General features: G+C 42.0%; 1 protein-coding gene across 7 annotated transcripts in view; it reads right to left on the minus strand.

Annotated features, from left to right (window-relative positions):
- Positions 1 to 24,700, minus strand: part of SRGAP2 (SLIT-ROBO Rho GTPase activating protein 2) — a 198,845-nt gene that overhangs the window by 24,770 nt on the left and 149,375 nt on the right. For 5 of the 7 annotated variants that reach the window (XM_081009023.1, XM_081009021.1, XM_081009022.1 and 2 more), the window contains 7 exons: positions 23,575 to 23,659; positions 20,744 to 20,771; positions 15,328 to 15,355; positions 12,197 to 12,257; positions 6,003 to 6,080; positions 4,198 to 4,332; positions 2,011 to 2,116 (listed from right to left, as the gene is read on the minus strand). In XM_081009023.1, coding sequence (XP_080865149.1) covers positions 2,011 to 2,116; positions 4,198 to 4,332; positions 6,003 to 6,080; positions 12,197 to 12,257; positions 15,328 to 15,355; positions 20,744 to 20,771; positions 23,575 to 23,659 — 521 coding nt within the window. The remainder of the gene's footprint in view (positions 1 to 2,010; positions 2,117 to 4,197; positions 4,333 to 6,002; positions 6,081 to 12,196; positions 12,258 to 15,327; positions 15,356 to 20,743; positions 20,772 to 23,574; positions 23,660 to 24,700) is intronic. The other 2 variants (XM_081009025.1, XM_081009024.1) reach the window with 1 other exon arrangement.

The following is a 24,700-nucleotide window of genomic DNA, read 5'->3' on the forward strand; positions in this document are numbered from 1 at the left end:
AAACTCTTCTACAAGCATTCATCTGAACATGTGAGGCTTAAAAAAATGTGTAGAATGGTGCAGGACACATATGCAAACTAAGATCCCCAAGAACTCGGGCTTCTCCAAGACCTTTGTGTGTTTGGCTGAACATGCATAGGAACCTTGTCACGATAAGGAACCCTGCCTTATTACTGCTCTTCACTGGGCAGAGGCTTCTAAGCATGATCAGCCAAACCCCACATGGACATCTGTGCTCAATGCACAAAGGCCGGAAAGGAATCCACATGCAGGGCTGGGGGGCAAAGGATGGGGCTTGCAGGCATGACTACATCCTCTACACAATTTTAACTGTCACATGTTCAAGCAAATGCCCAAAGGAGGCTGGAGTCTCAGTTTCCTTTGCAAGCATTTTATTAAGTTTCTGGAAATAAGGTTTTAAGTGGAGGAAAGAGTTATAGAATAAAGCTTGATTTTTAACCAGATATGTTATCACATACTTCATTCCTTCCAACATATCTTACTGATAAAAAATGTAAAGGACCCCTGACAGTTAAGTCCAGTCACGGACGACTCTGGGGTTGCGGCGCTCATCTTACTCTATAGCCCGAGGGAGCCGGCGTTTGTCCGCAGACAGTTTTTCCAGGTCATGTGGCCAGCATGACTAAGCCGCTTCTGGCGAAACCAGAGCAGCTCACGGAAACACCGTTTATCTTCCCGCTGGGGTGGTACCTATTTATCTACTTGCACTTTTTGATGTGCTTTTGAACTGCTAGGTGGGCAGGAGCTGGGACCGAACAACGGAAGCTTACCCTGTTGTGGGGATTCAAACCACCGACCTTCCGATCAGCAAGCCCAAGGCTCAGTGGTTTACACCACAGCGCCTCCCGCATCATATTTAGGGCAAGCTAAATATGAACTCTGCTATATGAACAAAATATGAACTCTGCTAGCTAGCAACATCCAGTGGCTGGCACCTGCTTTTTTAGCCCCTCATGTTCATACACGGGATTCTCAAAACCAAACTCCTTCCCTCCAATGTTGGTATTGTCCCCTGTTTAGAACCCCTCCAAAGCTATCTATTGGCCAAATTAAAATGCAAAGTGGGAAGAGTGAGTGTCCTCCGTGGTAATGCAGTTTTCTAAATGGTCAGGTTTGTGTGATTAAATCTCAAAAGCAAATTGCATCAATTTGGGCATTCCAGGGCACCAAGTTAATGGTTAAGCACAAAACAGGGTTATTTGATGCCTGGACAATTCTTCTTGAAACAAACACAGTTTTCCAGCCCAGTTCTTTGAATAATGAGACACTATTAAGGGCGGAAGCAGCCATTCACTTCAGTGACTTAGAAGCGGCATCTGAGGGAAGGGAATCCCAAGGCATGGAAGAATTTCCTAACACTGCTGTGGAAAGTTCTGTTCCTGAGCTGCAGGAAGTGGGGTCTTGCCTATCTAACAGTATCTGGAGGGGTGGCAGGACAATGACACACTTTGTGGGGATATGGTTTTGAATTTTCCAGGCTGCAATCAAGACCTCATTGTTTTCCAGAGCAATACTACAGGAAGTCTCAAGACAGGCCTTATTTCATCCGAACAAAAATTCTCCAGTACCCTGAAACGATGGCTGTCCCTAAAAGGTAGCTCTTTTAGCAAGATTTCCCCTTAGAAACAGGAACAGCAATACTGGTCATGGAGATTTTTGCCAACAGAATGCTACCTGAACAAGAAAAAAAGCCCACAGGTTGGCAGTAAAAATACAAGAGATATTCAGAGATGAGCTCAAGCACAGGCTCCAACTAAAAAGAAACAAATGCTTTACACTTAAGTGATCAGGAACTCAGTTCTGTGCATAATCTGAATGACTGGGAGAGGCTCTTTCTTGAAGGTCTCATGGAAGTCTTCACACAAAGGGTGGAGAGTCATCTCTTGAGGCTTCTGGACTTCTTGAACCAAGCAAGGCCCACCAACTCTATGATTCTTACTTGGCAAACCAACACTACAGACCTATCTGTTGTGCCTGAGGAATACTTACTGATTGAGGAATGCAAAGAGGTATCTCATTACAATCAAAGTGGTTTTAGGCAAAGTCAGGAGGACTTTCCGGATGTGTAGAGCTCTCTCCTGCAGATTGTCCATTGCTAGGAGGAAGGAGAAAAAAGAGCAGCAGCTGCTGTTTAATCACACAATAAGTGGCATTGCAATATCTATGGAAACTTTACACTGCTACTTTTGAGTACTGTTTCATATTGATACGGGTGCAGGAAAAATCCAATGCATGAAGACTGTGCCAAAGTCTATTTTATCACATGGGAAGTGAGAACTTACTGCCACCTGCAGCCCCTCAAGATGACACATGAAGTAAAACAGAAATGTGACTTCAGTGTCATTTGTGAAATGACCCTTAATTGGGGGCGGGATGGGGGAAAGGGCAGCAAAAGCAACTTGGAAGGAAAGGGTCTGAGCAGTTCCTGAAAACATTTATGAAGCATTGCACAGAATATGACAGAGGCATGATTTCCTATCTAGTATGAAAAAGTTCCTTCAAAGCAGAAGAGGAGAAATTTATCTTCAAGGTCCATGCAGTGTGGGTGAACTGAGTGTTGCACAAGCCACAACAGAATAGCCCATTAAAGTTAGCTCTGTAAGGTGGGCGTCTTAAGCAAAACCTTTGGCACAGTATTCCACAGATAGATTAACATAACTGGAGGGTGAGGTAAAGAGTTCTGTCTGCAGAAGTCTAATGGGAAAAAAGTGGGCAGCATATATCCTTGGCTCTGGAAGTCCAGAATTATTTGGCAACAGACTGCTCTTTTCATCTAACAGGAGTAAAACTGTGTAGACTAATTTGCAGGGAGAATGAAACCACAGATCCTTTTAAATGGAGCTCTCCTACATGCTACTTCAAAGGCTGCTTCCATCACTGACATTCTTACACTCGGACAATGGATTCATTGTTTGCTCTCTGAATGAGTCAGGGGGAGTTCATTGCAAACTTGAAGTCACAAGAACATTTAAAAAGCACCCTTGAAATGATAAAGTTGTACGTTAACAGCTTAACTAGTTGAAAGTCATTTTCTATGTTCTGTACAGAAACACCATAAGGAATTGACTCTTATGGTTACGGAAGGTACCCGGCCAAAAAAAGACATAGCTGCTGGGTTTCTAAATATACATACAGCCCAAGACACATTGCAACTACTGTATCTTCAAACAATATAGACAGCAAGTTCTCCCCCCTCCCCCCCCGTTTTTTTTTTAAGGGTGAGTCAACTAGGAGACTTCCTGTACTGCTTGTCGGTCAGTTTCTCTTTAACATAGTATTTCCCTGATGTTTCATAAGTAGTTCTAATCTGTTAATTGCTATGGAATTCTGGGCTGAAAGGCAATATAGAAAACATTTCAAATGAATTAATACAATAAGCAGATACACATATTGATGACTTAACTGTCAGCAGGCCATGGCTTATGGGAAGCAAACAGAAAGAGGTCCTCTTTCTAACTCTTGTTCTGCGTTTAATGTTGCCACCTCAGCAACAAACTGGGGCATCAAATTATAGTAGGTTCTAATACAACCTTGTACAATTCCGGTTTCTTGCTCATTTTCCTTGAGATACTATCAAAGTATCAGGGAATGTTCTAAGAAGCCAGCAGCATGGTTTTAGAGAGATAGCTGAAGTCTTACAAGTGCTGGGGGGGGTGTAAAGAGGGGAGATTGTGTAGACACAGAGGATGGATAATGAGCAAGTTCCCATAGATATATAAAAAAGGCTGAACTATGTAAGATGTTATCATTAACTGACTTTTATGGGGGCGGAGGGCACAGAGAGAAAAATGTCAGAAGGTGCAAGAATCTTTATTATATGTATTATAGAAAATGGTTTATCCTATGTGCTTTGTGCCAGATATATTAAGAATTCTGTCTGAAGAAGAGCACGTTCAATTTTTGTTGGGGTTAGATTTTGCATCGGTGAATGGCATTAACATTTTGATTATTGTTTTCATGCATTAAAATTGTCATTTTAACATATCTCTTGAAGAAAAACATTTCCGCTTCAATGCACATTAGAATATGTGTTACCTTCTACGTTATCTTAAATATTTTTACACCTTTGTGGTTTGCTACTCATTCTGTCACTCGACAGGGGCAGCTATCTCCTTGTGTTGTGTTTCTTTGCATGCCTTATCTTCAACTGACTCATTTCATCCTTGTGCTACTTACTGACACAGGCAATCAGGTCATGAAAGATTTCCTTGGGGAAGAGGGGATGCTCTAGCCCGCGAAAGTAGAGCTTTAGTACACCTGCTATTGAGTCCATATCATGGTCATTTTGATCTCCAGCCAGTGGATCCTCCCCTGGTTACCACAAAACAAGAATGACAAGGGAACAAACAGAGAAGGTGCATATTAATGAAACAAAATAAGGAATGATCTATCAGAAGCTTGAACCTCACAGAAGGAGAAATAACAGGCAGGAGCCCAAGTGGCTCATAATATGTAACCTATAATGATTTCAAACACCCCTCCCCCCCAATAGGTATCCAACAAAAGATTCTATGTAAGTACATTGGGTAAGCAACACCTCTCAGCAGCCCCGACTCCTATCCAAAGACAGTCAACAAAAGGTTAACAGAAGTACATGGGGCAACAGGAGACAGCATGGTGCAGATAACACCAAGGTTGCAGGTTTGATCCCCGTATGCAATAGCTGTATATTCCTGCATTGCAGGGGGTTGGACTAGATGATCCTCAGGGTCCCTTCCAACTCTACAGTTCTATGATTCCAAGTTGCAACATGTAGGCCCTTCCGTCTTCCAGCAGAGCTGAGTTGCTGTGCTTCCAGTAGAGTCTTACATGCAACTGATGGAAAGCTTGATCACCAGCCTGCTCAGCTTCAAAGGCAGGTGGTGCTAGACTAGCAAAGCTAATGAAGTGCATGAGCACACAGGTCTCTGGTGTGACTCTTAATCTACTGGAGTTTATAGGTTTGGTTTTGGCCAAAGACAAAGGAAAGATTTGCACCGAAGCAGAAAGTCCCAAAGGAGAACTTGCTGTTGGACATAATCAGATTTGATGATGGGGCAAGCCTTCTCTCTTGCTCTCACAGAGATATCCATTACGAGAGAAATAGTCAAGGCACAGCTATTATCTTAACACCACAGAGTATAATAAATAGGCAACTATGAATTAGAGCATTATCCCCAATATTAACTGTCACCAAGGGCTCTTGATGAAGTAATAAACTCACATACATTAAGGTTAACTTCATTAGTTTAGTACCTCATTGGATTTGAGGCCATGAGAGATGAAATGGGAAAAAATCAATGTTATGCATGCAAAGATACTAAAACAGTTATCTAGTTTCTCTAAGCAGCCTTCCATAAATGCTCCATAAAGTGTGACCTTTTGCATCTGACATCCGCCCACCACAAAACAGATTTCCACGAATCCTTATAGATCATCTCTTATTCTTAGGCAAAAGACAAATCCACAGCAATCTCCATAACCTCGCGACTGATAAAAGTTACACACATACGCACTGTTAGCTAGAGGCCCTTTGACATGGGTTGGACATGCTGCTCTGCTTTTAGTAGGCAGATAATTTGAATGTAAAATATTGTGTGATATTAAGACCAGCCTTTCAAGCTGACTGGAGAATACAGGTGCCATGTTTTGGAAAGAAGAGAACAGTGACTTGAAAGCACCACTCTGTTTTAGTGATAATGGGCTTAAGGTATAGTATATATGATTCTAAGGTAACTAAGAACAACTAAAGGCTCTGTTTTCTGCTTCCCCCTGCAGCCACCTGTGCCCTCCCAAACTCTCCAGTGTATTGGGGGTCTACTTAAACAATTTGAGATGCAGTGTGTGGGAGCCACTGGGGGAAGTGGGAGTTGCCTAAGATTGGGGAGACCTTTGAAGTCTTCATTTATGACTTCAGTCTCAACTCACTTAAACTAATAACCCAGAAGCATTAAGACACATTGCAGAGAATTGTGCAATACAAAAAACCCAACTACTCTTACCTCTCTCAAATGCATTTTTTATATCATTCACCTCAACCTGAGATCCTGACACCCTGAATATCCCTTCATGCTGCAGCCCTGCAAAGAAAATAAGAGAAATCCATGAAAACAGAAATACCTAAGCAAGTACACTTACAACATTCTTACAATCCTTCCTTCAGTCACTGAAATTCAGTTATCTGTCAAATTCAACAACATGATGATATAAGAACACGCTAATCCAAATTGAGATGACATATCATTACCCAACCGTTAATCCAACTTGTTTGACAGCTAAAATTAATTAAAAGTGGCACACCAGCACTGGTGTAATTAAATCCACAGCAATAAGTTGGCACAATTCGTATGTTGTTAAAAAGTATTCATCTAATTTTTAAAAATTCACTTTGACATTCAGGAAGCCAATAAGACTGATTTTAATGTCTTCTAAAAGACCCACACCACTGAGGAATCACCCATGGTCCACAGTTCCTAGAACAGCGGGGCTCTTAGGGTAGCAATTCTGGAATGAGAAAGATTCTAGAGAGAGAAAGGAAGGGGGCGAGGAATGACATCAAGGCTTGCTAAACTTATCTTGGCCTGAAAGAGAAACAGATGGCGCACACTTGAACACAGATTGTGCTCTATTAGAGGCAATTCCAAGGAACTACTTTCATAGCATCCAGGACAACAAATAACATGTTTGATTCTTAGAGAAGGTGGTGCCTTCATGGGACATTCCCCGCTCCCAGAAGTTTGAAGTAATCACTGTACTTTAGAGTGTACTAAGGCATTTACTTTATCATTTTCAAGCATATGAGAGGTGATTCTGTGTAAGATTAGGCCTGGGGAGAAAGGGAGCAAGTGATGATGCGTATGTCTTTCCCGAGTGTGTCCTGCTTGCGCACCATCACTTGGCTGCAATGGGATGGAGCTTTGCCAACAGATTCTAAATAACCAAGCCCCCAAAGAGCATCGGTCACCAGCCCCAGCCCTCCTCTGCCCCCTTAGGGCCTTTCTCCAACTTGGCATTGACTTCTTCCTTCCTGTCAGGAATCCACCTCCTGCCTGCTTGGAGGAGTCAGATGATGCTGGAGGCAAAAGCCTGCAGCTTTTCTCTGATGCTTCAAAAGGGTGAGCTGGGAGGAGGATCACTTGCAATCTTGTCCAGTGCCGGCGATGCTCCTCCAATGATGACTGAGTGTTCCTGAGACCAGCAGAAATCACAGAAGAGAGAACACTGGGTGGTTTGTTTGGGTTTTCTTCATTGCTGCCAACACCACCACAGCCAGGCTGTTATAAAAGACAATGGAACATTGGTGCAACAAAGGAAACTGGGCGGTTGACTTTCTTCTGCTTTGGTGCAGCTGTTGCTGCTGCCAAGAAAATCAGCAGAAGGCTGGTGGGCTTTACAGAAGGCTTTACAGACCAGTTGCCTGCCCCTGCTCTAATTCTGCATTTACTGGACAATCAGCATCTTAACGATTGTGTAATGTGTCTCCTAAATTAATAATAATTAAGCAATTGCTCAAGAAGTGCTATATACTAACACTACCTTCATTGAAAGAGGATTTTTGGTAACATCAATAAATTTTCAAAATGCAAGATGAATTAGATGGCAGTTTTTCAAATGGGGTTCACTCAGACTAGAAAATCAAATTAAGATAAGATTTTGTTGAATCAGCGGCTTGCTTTGGACATCACACTAAGCCAAACCATGGCTTAGCCGCAAATGTGCAGGTTCCGGGAGAGGAGACTGTGACTGCTGTGCTCCTCTCTGGCAATTCTGCTGCTGTGTTGTGCTAAGCCAAGGTTTGACTTAGCACAATGTCCGAACCAGGGGTCATGGTTTAGCTCTCCCAGACAACCCATTAGCTGTAAATCATAGCACAAATCTTGGTAGGAATGTGGTGCTGAATCAGAATCCTGTGCCTTTCCATGCAGAGCCTTAAAAAACAAAAGGCTAAGCATAGAGAAACAACAGTGCCAAGTCAATTAAGATGACCGATTTTCTAGACAAAGGTCACACTTCAGGTCATTTAATTAAGATCAATTGTCAAGGCAGAAATTCTAGGGGAATCTATCAAATGGTTTATAGAAAATACGTTGCTACATAGTATGGGGAAAAAAGCAAATCATAGTGATGGTGGTCCTAAGGTGTTAGGGTAAGGAGCTCTCTACTAGGAAGGATAATCCCTCATCACATATCAAGTGCAGATGCTTGTTTGATTCTTCATAATATTTTAGAACCAAAACCAAGAAGGGGATGATAACAGCAGCAGAGGAAATTCATATTATCTCCAGTGTAGACGAATCTTGCTTTTATTTAAAGATTACTTAAACCAGTGCTAAAAGGAAACAGCAAAGGAGATCAGTAGTTTGCTTTCTTATATATGAACCCCATAACTGTATAGGAATAATTTTACTGCCCGGTGTAATCACTAGAGAAATGTTTCTATTCTTACTTATGTCCATCCCTTAGCCAGATAAGCCTCCAGGGAAAATCCCCTTGAGGAAGTAGAAAAGAGAGACTAGAGAAAACTAATAAGAAGAGCTTAAGATAGCTAGATAGGCTCACCTGGAACACAGCTGGCAAGATAACTAAAATGGTACTTAACTTTAATGTTGGATAGTATAATTACAAATATTGTTATCCAGGGAACAGGCTTATGTGAAAGGAGAATTCTCATCACTATAAATGGAGAATTATTACTGTTATAAATCCGATTAAACCTTTTCAATACTCAGATCCATACTGAATGAGGGAGAATCTGGGGTGGAAAATCTGGAGGTGACAGCTAATACCATACCTAATGTTACTTTTTCACAGGAGGCAACAACCTATGTTCTACAAACAGCTTAGGAAGTTGAAGTTTGGGGCATGGAGGGCAAGGATGGGCCAGAAGCTGTTCAGAATTGTTGCTTTAAGGCCTTCAGCACCATAAACCAGTGTAGCCAATGTGATGCCTTGATGCCTTCCAGATGTTGCTGGACTCCAACTCCCATCAGCCCCAGCCAGCATGAGCCAAATTGACAGGACTTTTAGTCCCAACACCATCTGGTGGATGCCACTTTGGCCATTTATACTCCCTCCTCCTCCTCCTCCTCCTCCTTCTTCTTCTTTGGTGATCACTCGTAGCCGAGTAAGATTGTCTTCCATAAACAAGGTTTTAACAATGAGTCCGTAATCTCACCCAACTCTTGCATTAAAATCACCCAGGAGGCTAATTTTATCTTCCTTAGGCATCTCTGATAGGACGGTATCCAGCTGAGAGTAACGTTCTTCTTTAATGTCTTCATCGGCACCCACTGTTGGTGCATAAGCGCTTATCATAGTAGCCTGTTGGTTTTTGGTGAGCTTTATTTGAAGGGTTGAGAGTCGCTCATTAATGCCGGTAGGGACTTCTGACAGGAGCTTCACAAGGTCGTTTTTGATAGCAAAGCCTACCCCATGTATTCGATGTTCTTGTTCAGATAGACCTTTCCAGAAAAATGTGTAGCCTCCTTTTTCTTCCTTCAGTTGTCCCTCACCTGCTCTTCGAGTCTCTTGAAGCGCTGCAATATCGATGTTAAAACGTCACAGCTCTCTTGCAATGATGGAAGTTCTGCGTTCAAGATGTTCGCTGTCTGTGTTATCTGACAATGACAATATTCCATGTTCCAAAGTTCAATTGTCTTTTACGACCGCTAGGTGGTGACCCCACTGGGCACGGCAATCCAGTCAGGGGAAAAGGGAGGCAGACTATGTTTAGGGCACCTTTTCTAGCCCCTCCCTCTTTTCAGGGTGAGCAGAGTGGATCCTAAAAAGGGCTGCTCAGTCATGGATACAGCTGCCGAGCTGCTCAACTGCCTCGTTCCTTGAGTCAGAATGACTGAATCTGTGGCCTGGGACTATTGGGAAAGAAGGAGTTGGCAACAGCAACCCACAACGGAACTTATACACCCACAACCATGATGAAAACCAAGAACAGTTTTATACTATAAAGATCTAAGTCCATCGTACCTTGCTATCATATTGGCTGATGTTGCATAGAGGAAGCAGGGTTACAAAAGACCTGCCACTAGAGCAACTTGCAAAAAAAAAAAGCACCCAGAATAACTGAGCCAAGAAATCTGAAACTTATTTAAAATTCTGAAACAGATGGGAAATGTAATGTTTATTTTAAATTATAAGTTAGTTCCAGATGAACTGAAAGATTTAACTGTTAATGTGGACAGGAAGCAGGTCCCAAATTTGATAACATCAGGATGTTCAATTGGATATGGAATATATTTTTACCTTGCCATCCGCAGAAGTGGTACAACTTCTTAAAAATATGCTCAAGACATCCTATTTAACCACCTATCCCAAATGAAGGCTTCTAGACTATACCCAGGGAACCTCGTCTGGCACTGTCGTTGGGTACCTTTAGGAGCCAGGCAAAAGCATTCCTGTTCTCCCAGGCCTTTGGGCAATTAAACAATCTGTAGCCTTTTAAACTGTGTGTGTTGGGGGAGGAAGTGGGGGGGGGGTACTGTTTGTTACCAAGGTATGTATTTTTGTGTTTTTATATTGTAAACTGCCCTGCGGTTCTCAGATAAAGGGCAGTATAGAAATGTAGGTAGTAAGTTAAAATACCAGCAGCATAACTGAAAAGATGTGTCAAAACTTCTATTAATAAATTGTTTGCATATATATGGTGAGCAATTTTTGAAGACTGTAGTGCATTATGTTATTCTACCATATATGGGTTGGATCCAAAATCTTTGCTCTTTGAATAGAAGGGCCCTTTGATGAGCAGTGGGGGATTTCCATTCATGGAGCAAAGAGTGGATCTGACCCTATGTTCCCTAAGGAACACTTCTTTCATAGATCATTTTCAGAAATGCAGCCTGTAATGACTTGGGAGAAAATCTGCTATTTGTTATCAGATAACAAAATGTCTCTTACACATAAAGTATGTTTGTGTTCGCTAGAAGAAGACAGGGGTGTGGAGGGGGGGGGGGGACCAGCAACATGCAAAGCTTTGATCTAGAGCCATTTATTTTAACATATCATATAGCCAAAGATAAATTAATTATCTTAGAGTATACCTTATTTCCTGTGGAACAGTGTTTATTTCATAAATCTTTTAAATTGTGGTAATTATGATTTTTGAACAAATAATCTTGCTGAGACTAAGCATGTCTGGGTCAGTGATTGGATGAGTAACCACACAAATCTTGGGTCTCATGGTGGAAAAAAAGGCATAATACAAATGGAAGAACATAAATAAATGGATAAATGATAAATACTAGAGTAGCATCCTCCTGACACATGTTTCTTGATCCAATGAAGGCTTCCATCTCCACAATGTGAGAGAGGCATTCCCCCTATGTGCACCCAAATTCTGTTCCAGAGGGTTGGGAAAACTTTCTGGAACAGAGTTAGAAGTGACAAGAAGGGCTGCAGGCAGGAGGAAGACTTGGCAGAACTATAACAAAACAACCCCAAATAGACAAAATAGCCTTCTGATAGAGCAAGGGACGCCATTCCACTCTGACTAAAAGTTCAGCAATATGCAGGATGTGCCTGCTGAAATCTCAGAACTCATAAGGTGAAGGAAAAGATCGATTTGAAAGGAATAAAGATGCAAAACCTTAATGCTAAGAGAGAGAGAACGGGAAGAAAAAGAATCACGTATCAGAAATCTAGAAGGACTATACATATAATATGTGTGTGGCTCCTGTGTCACAGTTCAGAAAACAGAATGGTTATTACCTATTTATTAAATACTTATGTAAATTTATTAATACAAATGTATTAAGTTATTGATTAAATTTATTAAATAAGAATGCAGTTAGCTTGAGTAGAAAAATCACCGTATGCAAACTTTACAGATTTATTTAAAACATTTCTATACTTTAATTCAAAATGTCCAGGGCATTTTCTAGTAACTTAAGAAAGAAACATCACACACGCACACACACACACACTAAAAGGCAGTCCTACTTATGCATTTTGATTCTGTCCTGCTGCCTTTTATTTCACTTATATTTCCTGCTCTTTCCAAGAGGAAACTCAAGGCAATGTCCACAGGGTTGACTGGAGGTCTCTCATCTAGGAGCAAACAAGACTTAGACCAGCTTTAGCTGCCTCCTGTGTTTTCAGATCACAGTCCTGACTGTGCTTCAACGGGCTACTTGAATACTGTGCAGAACAAACTAAACTTTAGCTTGACTATCTCCAAACTCACCATGTCTGCTAATGAATCGTATGCAGCTCTCTACCACCAGGGGAATCGCTTGGCTGGAATCCTGAACAACAAAAGGAGAAATATGCAATGAAAAGAATATTCAAATGATAGTGCAGCTTTAAAAAAATGATACAGTTCCGAAATGAACATTCTTCGGAAAAGGCTAAAGGTGGAGGGATACTTCCCATCACAAAATTCCTACACGGCAGACACTGTGCAATATATGCTTTCTTTGTGTATCCACACACTGGGGGGAGTCATTAATAGCTATTGGATTTTCTGTATTTTAACTGCCAGAACACACTCAGTCTCTCGCACTCTCTCTCTCAAAGAAAGTCTAGGTTAAACCCGGAGTTGGAATTTATTCACCCTCATAGAGAATGCTTAAACAGGGATTACTGCCATTATTCAGTGTTGTGGTTATATTGAAGGTGATAATTCCCTGCTGTTTCAGCTATCTTTTCATTATAGTACCTTAGTCTGCAATCCCCAGCATGGCTAGGGAGGACTGTGTGTATGTGGAAGGGGACAGGAGGGCAGCAATGGAAATCTCTGCACCAACCTTTGAATGGGCTCCAATCAGGCCCCATAGTGCTGCGGTGGCAGTGGGGCTGGTTGGCCATCTAGGGGATGCCAGGATGGCTCAGATATTCCTCCTCCCCCAGAATGCACCATTTTGAGGTTTTCCTTCAGCAGGCAGAAGGGGGAGCTCGCTATGGGTTGGAGGGATGCTGGGAGGAGCAGAGACAGGTAGGGTTTGACAAAGCGCTCCTGTGTCTAGCCCAAGCTGCTCCTCCACTCGCAAAGGGAGATTTGCAGCATTTGGTGTGACTTGACAGAAAACAAACACCGGTGAATCCAATGAGAGACCTTAGAAGTTCTACAGAGTATTTTTCAAGTGTGTAAACAGAACAACACAGCCTCCAGAAATTAAGTGTTTCAGGTATTCAAAGGTTGAGCTTTGAAAGAGAAAAACACGCAGATGGCAGGAAACAACCCCCCCACCCCAAAATAAGGGCACTTAGAAAATAAAAGAGCCTCTAATTTGTATAGCTTGGAAGGGTGAGGCAAGTATACAAATCACGGCAAGCCTTTCCGCCATTTCCCAACCATGTGCGTTATGTAAACAAAAATAAATAAAATTAAAGGCCTTACAAATCCTTTCATTCTACTCCAAAAGAAGAAGAAGAAGAAGAAGAAGAAGAAGAAGAAGAAGAAGAAGAAGAAGAAGAAGGCGGCTTCATGGTACAGGAGGATAAAAGCAAACATTTGCATGCAACAAGGAATTGGATTTACAATGAGAAAAAGCTTATTGGAATTTTTACATATCTTATTTGGAACATGTTATGCCAAAATATTTTGTCTTTAATTTCTTCAGTGGCAAAGGTATCATCAGTAATAGACTCATGGAGCTGGTTATCCTGATATAGAATTGACCTCAAAATAGAAACAGACTACTTTATGGAGAAATTAACTTAAAATTCCTGTATGCTTCAAGTTATTAACAATTTAAAAAACCAACTACTACAAGAACAAGTGAAGCCTCAAATCAAAACTGGCCTAGAAAAAGATATCAGGTCCTCCTTGTCCCATGGCAATATGACCTAGCTTCTTTATTATTGTGCCCAAATTATAATGCTGTAAATCATCCACCAGGGACAAAAAATATATATTGGATTTTCTCTTATTAGTGGAGCACATGTGCACATTTAACAAAATCCTATCTAGCAAAGCAGAAGAGGAAGGCAAGCTGAGCGGCCAAGAACCCTAGTAAAAAATTACAGTAGACAGAAGCAATAAGCTGAGTAGCATAAATGTGAGTATATAGGAGAATTATGATACACTGCTTATACTGGCTAGAGCCATTAGAGGGCAATAGCTTCAAACTCAGAGGCCCCAGACAGTAGAGGATAAGGGGAGAGAACACACACACAAGGGGGGGGGGCATAAAAGTTTTCATCTATACGAAACAGTTCACACTGCTGTGTTACATCCAAGTGAGTCAAGTATAAATGCTAAGCCTACAACAAAGTATACTAAAATATCATCAAGAGATGCTCTTGCCCAGGACCCTTTAGCCTGCCAAGGCCCCCCTCCCTCTCTGTGTCCCTGGAGTTCCAATGTCAGGTGCAACAGCTTAGGACCACAGAGCAGCCCTATCTATTGACTCACTGACTATGCACTCAGTTATCTGAATTGTCTCAAGATGACCTGCCCACTCCAGAGCTTCACCTGTACAATTCAAAAGCAATTGCTTTGTTTTGCTTACACTGTTTTTGTTTTGCTTACACCAGGGGTGTCCAAACTTTTTTCAAAGAGGGCCAGATTTGATGAAGTGAACATGTGTGAGGGCCGACCAAAGTTGTTGACCTTTTTTTAACAATTTTTCCCAAAAGTTGTGGAGCTTTTTTTAGGATTTTACCCCAGGAAATAAACTGACACAGGGGCCAGATTAAACTGCCCGGTGAGCCAGATATTAGGCCCCCGAAACGGACTTTGGACATGCCTGTCTTACGCAGTCTCTGTTCCCTCCCTCCCTCCCTCTCTCCCAAGCAAATAGATCAGAGCAGAGTCTCTTACTAAGATCTATCTTCCCCTAGCATTCAGCTCAGCAAATCTATAAGACATAGCATCATCTAGAGAAAAAGGAGGGAGAAGAGGAAAAAGCAAGAGATGAAGACAATTAAATATTCTCCATCAAGTACAGGCTTGAGGTTTGGAGGCCCTTCTATGTCAGCTTGAAGCAGCTTGCTGTTGTATACTGTGGACATAATCACTCCCCAAAAGGGAGTGTGGCTGCTAGTAATGACTAGGTCTGAGGCGTCTCTGAATGAAGAAGTGTTCTTTTGGAGCTTCATAAGCTTAGTGATTTATCAAACACAAAACTAATATTGGTTTAGGTTTTTTCCTTGAAACAACAATCCATTATGCAGATTCTTTTGGGTAAGGAGGAGATTATGCATTCCCTCCTTTGAGGACTGCACTTGCCGGCTGTCTTGGTTTGGCCAAGGTAATTTGGGTTGGTTCCATCATTTCCCCCGCTATGAAATATTGGTGGCAAGAAATAACATCTGGCAATCATATAAATGGCATCAATTAATCTTTCTGTAATTGTATGAAGTCTTTATTACCTGCTTCCTTATGGTAGAACTGCGTCTGCTGTTGATCCCAAAGTCAAGACGAGCCATGATTGATCAAGGAGCAAGAAGAGGAAAAGAAAGCAAAGGCATACGTCAACATAATCACTTACAATCCAAATGCCACCTCACTTGGTATATAAATGGTTCTTCCTGGGGGTGGAGAGGAGGCAGAAAAAACCCCACTCATTTACTCCTGACTTTCAGAAACATTAAGTGGTCTAAAATAAAAGCTCAAAATGGACGCAGCAAAGCTTATTGCTAACATAAGGCTATACTTAACCTTTTACTTCCAACTGCAGAGAAACCCATTATAAACCTCCATCATTCTCGTGTCAGTTAGTGATAATTTACAGTCAGCACCACACTAAGGTAGGTGAGTTCTGCTGAGTGATTTAGAACCACAATGGGGAGGGGAAAACGCAAATTTGTTTCTCTTGTGGAGATTAATATAAACCTATTAATGTTTCTTTATTAAAACAAGTGCCCAAGAAAAGGAAAGTGACAGACAAATTAAACCACACTGAAATGACAAGCTATGTTACAAATGGCCTCGTGATTACTGTTTGTGTTCTCGGATGTTAGTGTATGATCCAAAGAGGAAGGAATGGCCTTTTATGGGGTTTTTTTGCCAAGCCTTCTCCACTAGGGAGGGAAGGAAATAAGAACCTTTTGTATCATTTATCTGTAGACAGTTCTTGTCCTGACTGCATTTCATTTGAGGGCAGAAGCACTTAAATTCTTTGTCAAGTGCAAGGAACTATACTACCAGACAGAGCTGATAGCTAAGCTGATTGCTATAAATAGTATGGGAGTAGCCTTACAAAAGAGTAAATAAGTTGTGTGATGTGCAGCCACCCATTCTGACCACATCCAATGTGAGCTGAGGATGTTGCCCAGATAAAAAGCAATAACAGACTTTCCAGGCTGTGAATTTCTGAGGAGAAGCAGGAAGGGTACCTAGACGGTATATGCTTGGTACCAACAGAAGCACTAAGAATCCTTCTCTGGAGTCCTGAAGGTCAATGGAAGTTCCGCTAGTCCTTTGTAATTCCCTTATTTAAGGATTTTTGCAAGTTCCATCTATGGAACTCAGGTACTTATTCAGCCATGTGAGTGGCTCATCCTGAGAATGGATGAAGCTACATTTGGTGTGACTGTCTCACAGTGTTTTCTCTAACTTCTGTTGTGCCTGCTTTCATTGTAGAGAGGAACGCAGTAAGCTATCTTATATCTGTTGGAAGCTGCCCAGAGTATCTAGGGCAACCCAGTCAGATGGGAAGAGTACATAGAAGAAGGAGGAGGAGGAGGAGAATCCAATCGAGCTCAGTATTGTCTACAACACTGAGCAACAGTGGCTGTCCAGAGTTTCAGGCCAGAGATTGAACCTGAAATCTTATAGCTCTAGCTATGCCCTTCTATTTGCTTCTCATATACAGTCATACCTTGGCTTTCAAACAGCTTAGTTCTTTTACGTTTTGGCTCCCAAATGCATCAAACATGGAAGTGACTGTTCCGGTTTACGAACTATTTTTGGAAGCCAAATGTCCGAAGGGGCTTCCGTGGCTTCTGATTGGCTGCAGGAGCTTCCGGCAGCCAATCAGAAGCCACACTTTCGTTTCTGAACGTTTCGGAAGTTGAATGGACTTCCAGAACAGATTCTGTTCGAATTCCAAAGTACGACTGTAGTAGTTTTAGGGATCTAAAAAAACCCCAACAACCTGCCAAAGGGCAGCAGTCCACTGCATAGGAGTGGGATTTCATATTATCACAACACACAAGTTGATAGAAGCTTCTACTCCAGTGGAAAGTGTAAATATCCCCTTAAGATATGGACAGATCCATGCATTAACAAAATCTGTTGTGGCTCAAGAGAATGTGAGGTGGTAAATGCAGAGCACAATTACAATGCTCTACTGCATGGGTGGCCATCAGAGTGCTATTCAGATGTTCTGAACTACAACATCCACCATTCTTAACCACTGGATGTTCTCATTCAGAAATGGAATCCACAACATCTGGAGGGCTACCTTGCCCAACCTTTATTGATCTTATGTCAAAAAAAACTGTCTTCAAGTATCTCTCATTCAGCTCATCCACCTGTTATGTGGGAGCACTTCTCTTTACCCTTGAAAAGATGTTTCAAATCAGCTCTAATAGCCTTGATCCATTTGTCTTCTCTCCAGCTTTGCTTCTGATTCAGCCATTTCTGTTCTGCCAAATGAACTGCAGAAGATACAAACTACTGAAAAGTCCCTGGATCATGAAACCAAACTCCCCGCCAGGACAGATGGTTGCTGAGTCTGTGAGGAAAGCAATCTTGCTTGCACACTTAAGAACCATAATGGCACTTTTAATATTGAGGTATTCTGATGAAAAAGAAAGGATGACCAAGCTGCAGGGACGGTGTCGGGGGCAGGCGCGGGGGGGGGGAGAGATTAATGTCACAGGAATGTAATATATTTTAAATTATCAACCCTAAATGATTCCCCAATATTTAATGTTGTTCTGCAATGAATAATATTTTATTATTACAGCTGTCAGACCCTAATTAGGACCTGTCAGCTCTGCTTTACTATGAGAAATGCAAAATGAAGTAATGGCTCCAGATATGGAATAATCACCCTCCCTTTGTTAGAAAGGCTCATGTATGCGCTTGCACTCTCTCCACATGTACATGCCTTCTAAGCCAATACAGAAAGGCAATTTGGAGATCTGCAATGTTTCAAAGAAGGCCTCATCAAAAGTCATATTTTTCTATTATTATTTCCACATATACGGTGACATTTATGATAGCATGATTGATGCCGGGCCCAGTTATAACAAAACGTTTATTTTCTCCACTGCTGCAATCCAATTCCATGTCATACCAGATGAGGTCAATAGGCCAAAGTGAAAGAAAACCCCTTCCATGACTGATCCCTCCCCATCCCTATTAAACAATCAAAAGCTCTTCAGGTATTTATTTCATGTCTTTTTATCCCCCATGACAAGAGGAGTTCCAGCAGAGCACAATGTCTTCCCTAGCCTGGAAAAATGGAAGGTGTTTAGACCAGGGGAAAAAAGAAGAAAATAGATGACAGCATATTAACTAATTGGCACACCCTTTCCCTCTCCTAAGCAAGTTTGTCTGGGTGGAACTATATGTGATGCTCAGCAAAAGCCAAACGCTCTCTTCGTGTCATTGAAATATACATATTTATGTTGTTTCCCAGTTCCATTAGGAGTCAAGGATGATCTCACAATGTGTGTAGATTTGCCTAAACTTTATGGGGCTGGGAGGACAACTTGACATGAGTTTCCACTTTTGGTGGCATCCCCATTGTCGTTTAGTGACAGGAGTGAGCCAGCAGTAAATCACACCGAGCATGTGGAGTTAACTCCTTAATAGCAAAAAAAAAAAAAAAAAAAAAAAGATCTGCACAGGAATGTCAGGCCTAATGAGCACAGCAATTCATCTCCAGTAGGTCTTGCCCCGATGAAGTAGTTGTTGTGACGGAAGGTCCCCACTTCCCCAAAGCTGCGTAAGTCCTCTCCTCTCCAGGGCTTTCCCCAAGCAATCTGAGATTTCTCCTGTGTGAAGCTTACTTATCCTCCTCCCTTTTCATTCCTCTCCTGGTTCTTGGAGACCAGGGGGGGAGGGGAGCTCATCGCAGTAAGAGGGGGAGACACCCATGCCTCATCTCTGGTCTCATCTCTGTCTCTTGGCTTCGCTTCTCTCCTGCTTCAGCTTCTGCCTCTGGGTCTAGACTTCTTTGCCACAGACTCTCCCAGCTCACTAAACCCTGTTACCTCTTCAGCTTCTGACACCTCCTCCTCCTAGTTTTCTCGCTCTTCTCCTTCTGACCACTCATTGTCATCCCACCATCCATTCCCAGGCTCTGAGCCTTTTCCCCTTGGTGGTTCCCCAGCTGGTTCCTCCCACCATTCCTGTGCATCTAACCAGTTCCTGACATCTAGTATCTATTTCTGCCCTTAGACCCAAGTTAGACAGCACAACCCATGTGTTAGAATTCTCGGTAATTAATATCAATTTATCCAAATTGCCCCAGGTAAACACAGTCGTAACAACTCTACTTAAATAGCATGCCTATAGCATGTCTTATTTTGGATCCGTTCACACTTAATGCTAAGCCATGGTTTGAATGCAATCGCCACCATCCTGGTGTCTTCTGAATGCTTTAAACTATAACATCCAATACACTTCGCCAGCAAGCTTTGAAAACTGGGAATTATGGTGAGAGTTGCAGCTGAAAATATGTGGAGGGCACCAGGTTAGCAAAGACTGGCTTAGTGATATGCGCTCAAGCTCGAGTGAGGCCAAGGGAAGGCTTGTGGTCTCCCCGCTCCTCTCCCCTCCCTTCTGTGCAGTCAGGGGAAAGGAATTCTGAAACATTCATTTTCTGTTTCCATGAATGGTGACTTGTTACGTACGAACCAAAGACAGTGGATTAAAACAGTCCGGTAAGTTTCAAAATAAGACAGTTTCAAGCCATTAATTATGAAGCTAGTTTGTTTTAACTAACAAGAGTTTTAACTACCGTATTTTTTGCTCTATAAGACTCACTTTTTCCCTCCTAAAAAGTAAGGGGAAATGTGTGCGTCTTATGGAGTGAATGCAGGCTGCGCAGCTATCACAGAAGCCAGAACAGCAAGAGGGATTGCTGCTTTCACTGTGCAGCGATCCCGCTTGCTGTTCTGGCTTCTGAGATTCAGAATATTTTTTTTCTTGTTTTCCTCCTCCAAAAACTTGTGGTCTGGTGCGTCTTATAGAGCGAAAAATACGGTAACTAGTGTCTGCAAACCACAACACCCAGTTCATACATAACAAGAAGCAAGGATTCATGGAAGCCCTTCCCCAACACCAGACATGTCGTCTTGGGGTGGGGGTGAGGAGCATACAAGCCCAAGGTTCCATGGGCTCATTCTAGCTTATGCACATAGTGCTAAGCCACGGTTTAGCATTGCATGTGACTCAGTCCTTTCTTGTGTTGTGGCCGTTGTGTGGGAGGCTGCTTCAAAGGCTTTCATATGGAAGCTTACATTTCCAGAAGCTGCATTTTTGTTTTTGTTTTTAGGAAAAAATACAAACATAAGAAATGCCATCAAAATGAGGAGTAGTTTGAAGGAGGATAGGTTATGTTACATTCTGGAGTATGATATGTTTTTATAGATTATGTCTGAATAGGATGAGAGTGTTGGAGATACGTGCAAATGTGTATGTGAACCCGGTCTTTGGGTGGGTGTTTGATTTTCGTTGTTGTGTATACTGTGTATATACGGACAATGACAATAAATTTATCTTAATCTTAATCTTAATCTTAATCTTAAGTGCTTTGTTTGCAAGAAAAGGACTGTTTGGGTTAGTGGAAGATACTGAAACAACAAAGCTGCTTGGAACCACACCTACCTGGCAAGAGAGCAGTCAGTCCTTTGACCTGTTAAGAGAAAAAACAGCTATGTTTCAAAAGGAGAGAGACTTGTAGCAGACAGGAGGAAGGGTGGGTGTGATTTCAACCTTGGTTTGGGGGCAAAAGGGACTGGGGGGGGGGCTTAAATAAATAAAGAAGTGTGACTGAGCATCCCCCCACTCTTCGTCTGCTTCTGTTGTTATGGAGATCAAGAGAGCACGTCCCCACAGGCAAGGCTCCTCCATGGCTGACCAGGAAATGCACAAAACAGCTCCAAGCTGCCTGAAGTCTCTTCGGAAAGCATTGTTTTCAGAAATTGGTTTTCTAGAGATGCAGTAATTGTTGACTGCTACTGCCAAAGGAGAGCCACGCCACTTCTCACTCCGACATCTTCCCAGAAGGAATCAGCAGTGAAGAGAGAGATTGTGTTTTATGAAACCACTTGGAGAGACTGAAAACATTCACAGATTTGCTAGCCCACAAGCACGAGGTGCCAGTTATGGTTTTGAATGATATTTTCTGGAATCATATTTATATACAAAAAAAACAAAAACCACCAACCTTATTATGGCTTGGAAGGAAAGGGCCCAAACTACTATGCCTAGTGCTGATACAGGCAATATTTAAAAATACCACACTGAGGGTTTAAAAAAAAGGAGGAGGATAGACACACAAATTATTTGGCACATATCAGAGCTCAGACAGTTTTTAAGTTGCCTTATGCAATGGAATGTTGCTGATTTGCATCAACTAAGGACTTGGCCTCATAGCTCAAGATTAAAAATGAAGTGATGAGAATGAAGCTAATTGTTGATCATGGAAAATAAATAACCCATTTTGAACAGTCACTTTCTCCCTCCCAACACAAACCTCAATTACCCAGAATGGTGCATAATTTATAGCAGCATTATTCCAAACCAGAGTTTCTTGCCATCTGTCCCACTTCCATCACAGAATATTCATATGTATAAATTACACGGCTGTGGCAACATCAAAGGGCTATAGTATTACAGTGACAAATGCAGATGGAAGGCAGGGAAATAATTACTCGCAGATAGAGAGATCTGCTGGTACTTTTTATTAACGGAACTTGTCATCTTCAGATTAAAATAACTGGCAAATGAAGCCAAACGTCACCTTAAAGGGAAGTGGGGGGTGAGGCAAGACACAAACCCCTATCAAGTTGCTCCAAAGTTAGGCAAGTCAGGCACTCTGCCAGATGACCTTTCTCAGTGCTAAAGTTGTAGAAGGATGATTCTATGATTTCAGTCACCCACTATCTACTGCAATAGCATTTATAAACTGACTAGGATTGGGATCTAAAATTGCTTCAGTTTATAGTGTTCTAATTTGGGGTTGCTAGGAAATACATTTCCTTGTTCTGCAGTACAATTGCACCCATGTTGTTGTTTTAATGGCTCAAACTCAGGGACAAAGACCTTTGCAACCACATTTCAACCCAATCCACAACAGCATTATAGAAGCAAAAGGGGCTCTTTGACATTAGAAAGCCAAAAAAGAAAGACATTTAGCTTTCTGTCTTTTTCCTCTGCAGGAGTCAGTTTGGCGGGTCAGGCAGGTTAAGAAGAGCCATACGCTGGAATGCAGAAGTCAGCTATGACCCAGGAATGTGATTCATCACAGGAGCAGCAGGAGCATTATATTCAGACACTCAGAGGGAGAAAATGCTCCCAGGAAATGGCATGCCTTGTTCTACTTTTTTGATAGACAAATAGTTTCTTGTGCCAGAAAACCTGGAAAACGTGTCTATTGCCTCATTTCACTTCCTATGGATCAGAGTCAATTTAAAAATAACCAACAGCTTTATCCAACAAATTTGTGGATTCAGAATGCAAAGCACTTTCCAAACTATTCACATTAATGTTCATAGGCACACGTAGATGATTTGAAGAAATAAAAAATGTCATGTCACTGTATTCATTGTACCAATCAGATGATGTACGCAAAGCAGCTAATTCTGGGCCAGAGGCATTCAGCCATATGGCTCAGAGCAGATTTTGCAAGAATGAAAGGAAGTGTTGGCAAAAAGACTTTTATAACGTATTACAGTTCAGAACAAACCCTCTGATTTAGCTCCTTTCCCCAAAGACCTGAATCCTGTAAATGGGAAACAGATCAACACAGACAGCTATAATGAAAGCCAGAGCTGGTCTTTGTTGTGATATGAACAGATCATTCTATCGAGTCTAGGATTGCCTCGCCTTGCCCTTCCCCAGAAGCTGGACAGATGGGTTTTTCATGGGCAGTCAGATACATAAACTTCTGGTGGCACCTTGGTTCAACGTCAGTGTCATAAACAACTAATCATTCCAGCTCCAGCTGCTGGTGGTCCAAGCAGTTTAATGAAGTTACAACAGGCTTTGCACTGGTAGAATGGTTACCTCCAGTTCTACCTATGAATACCCCTTTTATCCTGGATTTCTTAAAAGAGTCCACACAGAGATGAAAGGCAAGCAAGTCCACGGGGAAAAAACATTTCCTTAAATGATAAGAATATTTGCATGCTAGGAGAAACAAAGTAATTACTAGGATTACCCCAATTTGATTCTGTGGGATTGTTATAATGGATGGGGGGAGGAAATAGGCATATGCTTCAGTTAAACAAATAGATGATGCACATTATTGGCTCATTAAGCACTTCCCTTTCATCATTACTTAAGCAGTGCAGTAGGGATTGAATAATAAATTCATAAAACATGACTTTGTCCACTTAGCATTGATAATCCAAGTCTGTTATGCTCAGTCAGCTGCCTAATTCAGTAATTACGAGGGATGGGCTGACACAATGACAAGTGATTCCCAGACTTACTTTCTCCCAGAGTCTTCTGAAGGAGGTCATGTTTTGCCTGAAGCTTGGTGATGAGGTTCCGCCCTTCCAGATACTCCTTCAACTTCTGTTGGAGCAAAAAGAAGCCAAGGATCAGCATCTATCTCTAGGACACAGAAGAACTATGGACCAAGAGACTGGAACGGACCAAGATACCCCCTATGTGACAAAGAGCATCATGGTTCCCATGCAATAACTAAATAAGAGCTAAATAACCGTGACCCTTCACAAAAACACACACAACCTAACACAGGGCAGCTCAGTAGAGTGAAGGAGCTTTCACAAATACAGTGGTACCTCAGGTTACATATGCTTCAGGTTACAGACTCCGCTAACCCAGAAATAGTGCTTCAGGTTAAGAACTTTGCTTCAAGATGAGAACAGAAATCGTGCTCCGGCGGCGCGGCAGCAGCAGGAGGCCCCATTAGCTAAAGTGGTGCTTCAGGTTAAGAACAGTTTCAGGTTAAGAACAGACCTCCAGAACGAATTAAGTACTTAACCCGAGGTACCACTGTAATTATTATTGTGGTTGTGCATCAAATGAAAAGCAGTATCAGCCAACACAAGTATCCTTCATAGCTCTGGCCTAACCTCTCTGAATGATACCATAGGCTGTCTCTTTGTCATCTTATGGATTTTAAAACAATACCTTTTGGACTAGCAATCAGATTGTACTGCAAATCTGGGGTAGTGCTGGCAGAAGAATCTGTGTGGGGCTCAGCCTACTGAAGAGAACATTATCCATTTCTGGCGCCATATAGAGACACGAGATCTATAGAATTTTTAAGGGTGCAAGTGGAAGAGCACTCATCCCTACTGCAGTTTCCAGAAACTGGCATTCAGAAGCAAACTTCCAGTGTGGTGTAGTGGTTAAGAGTGGTAGTCTCATAATCTGGTGAACCGGGTTCGTGACTTTGAACATGCAACTGCTGGGTGACCTTAGGCCAGCCACACTTCTTTGAAGTCTCTCAGCCGCATTCACCTCACAGAGTGTTTGTTGTGGGGGAGGAAGGGAAAGGAGAATGTTAGCCGCTTTGAGACTCCTTAGGGTAGTGATAAAGCGGGATATCAAATCCAAACTCTTCTTCTTCTTCTTCTACAACTGCAG

Source organism: Podarcis pityusensis, assembly GCF_964106645.2.
Source record: "Podarcis pityusensis genome assembly, chromosome: 6".
Classification (NCBI taxonomy): Eukaryota; Metazoa; Chordata; class Lepidosauria; order Squamata; family Lacertidae; genus Podarcis; species Podarcis pityusensis.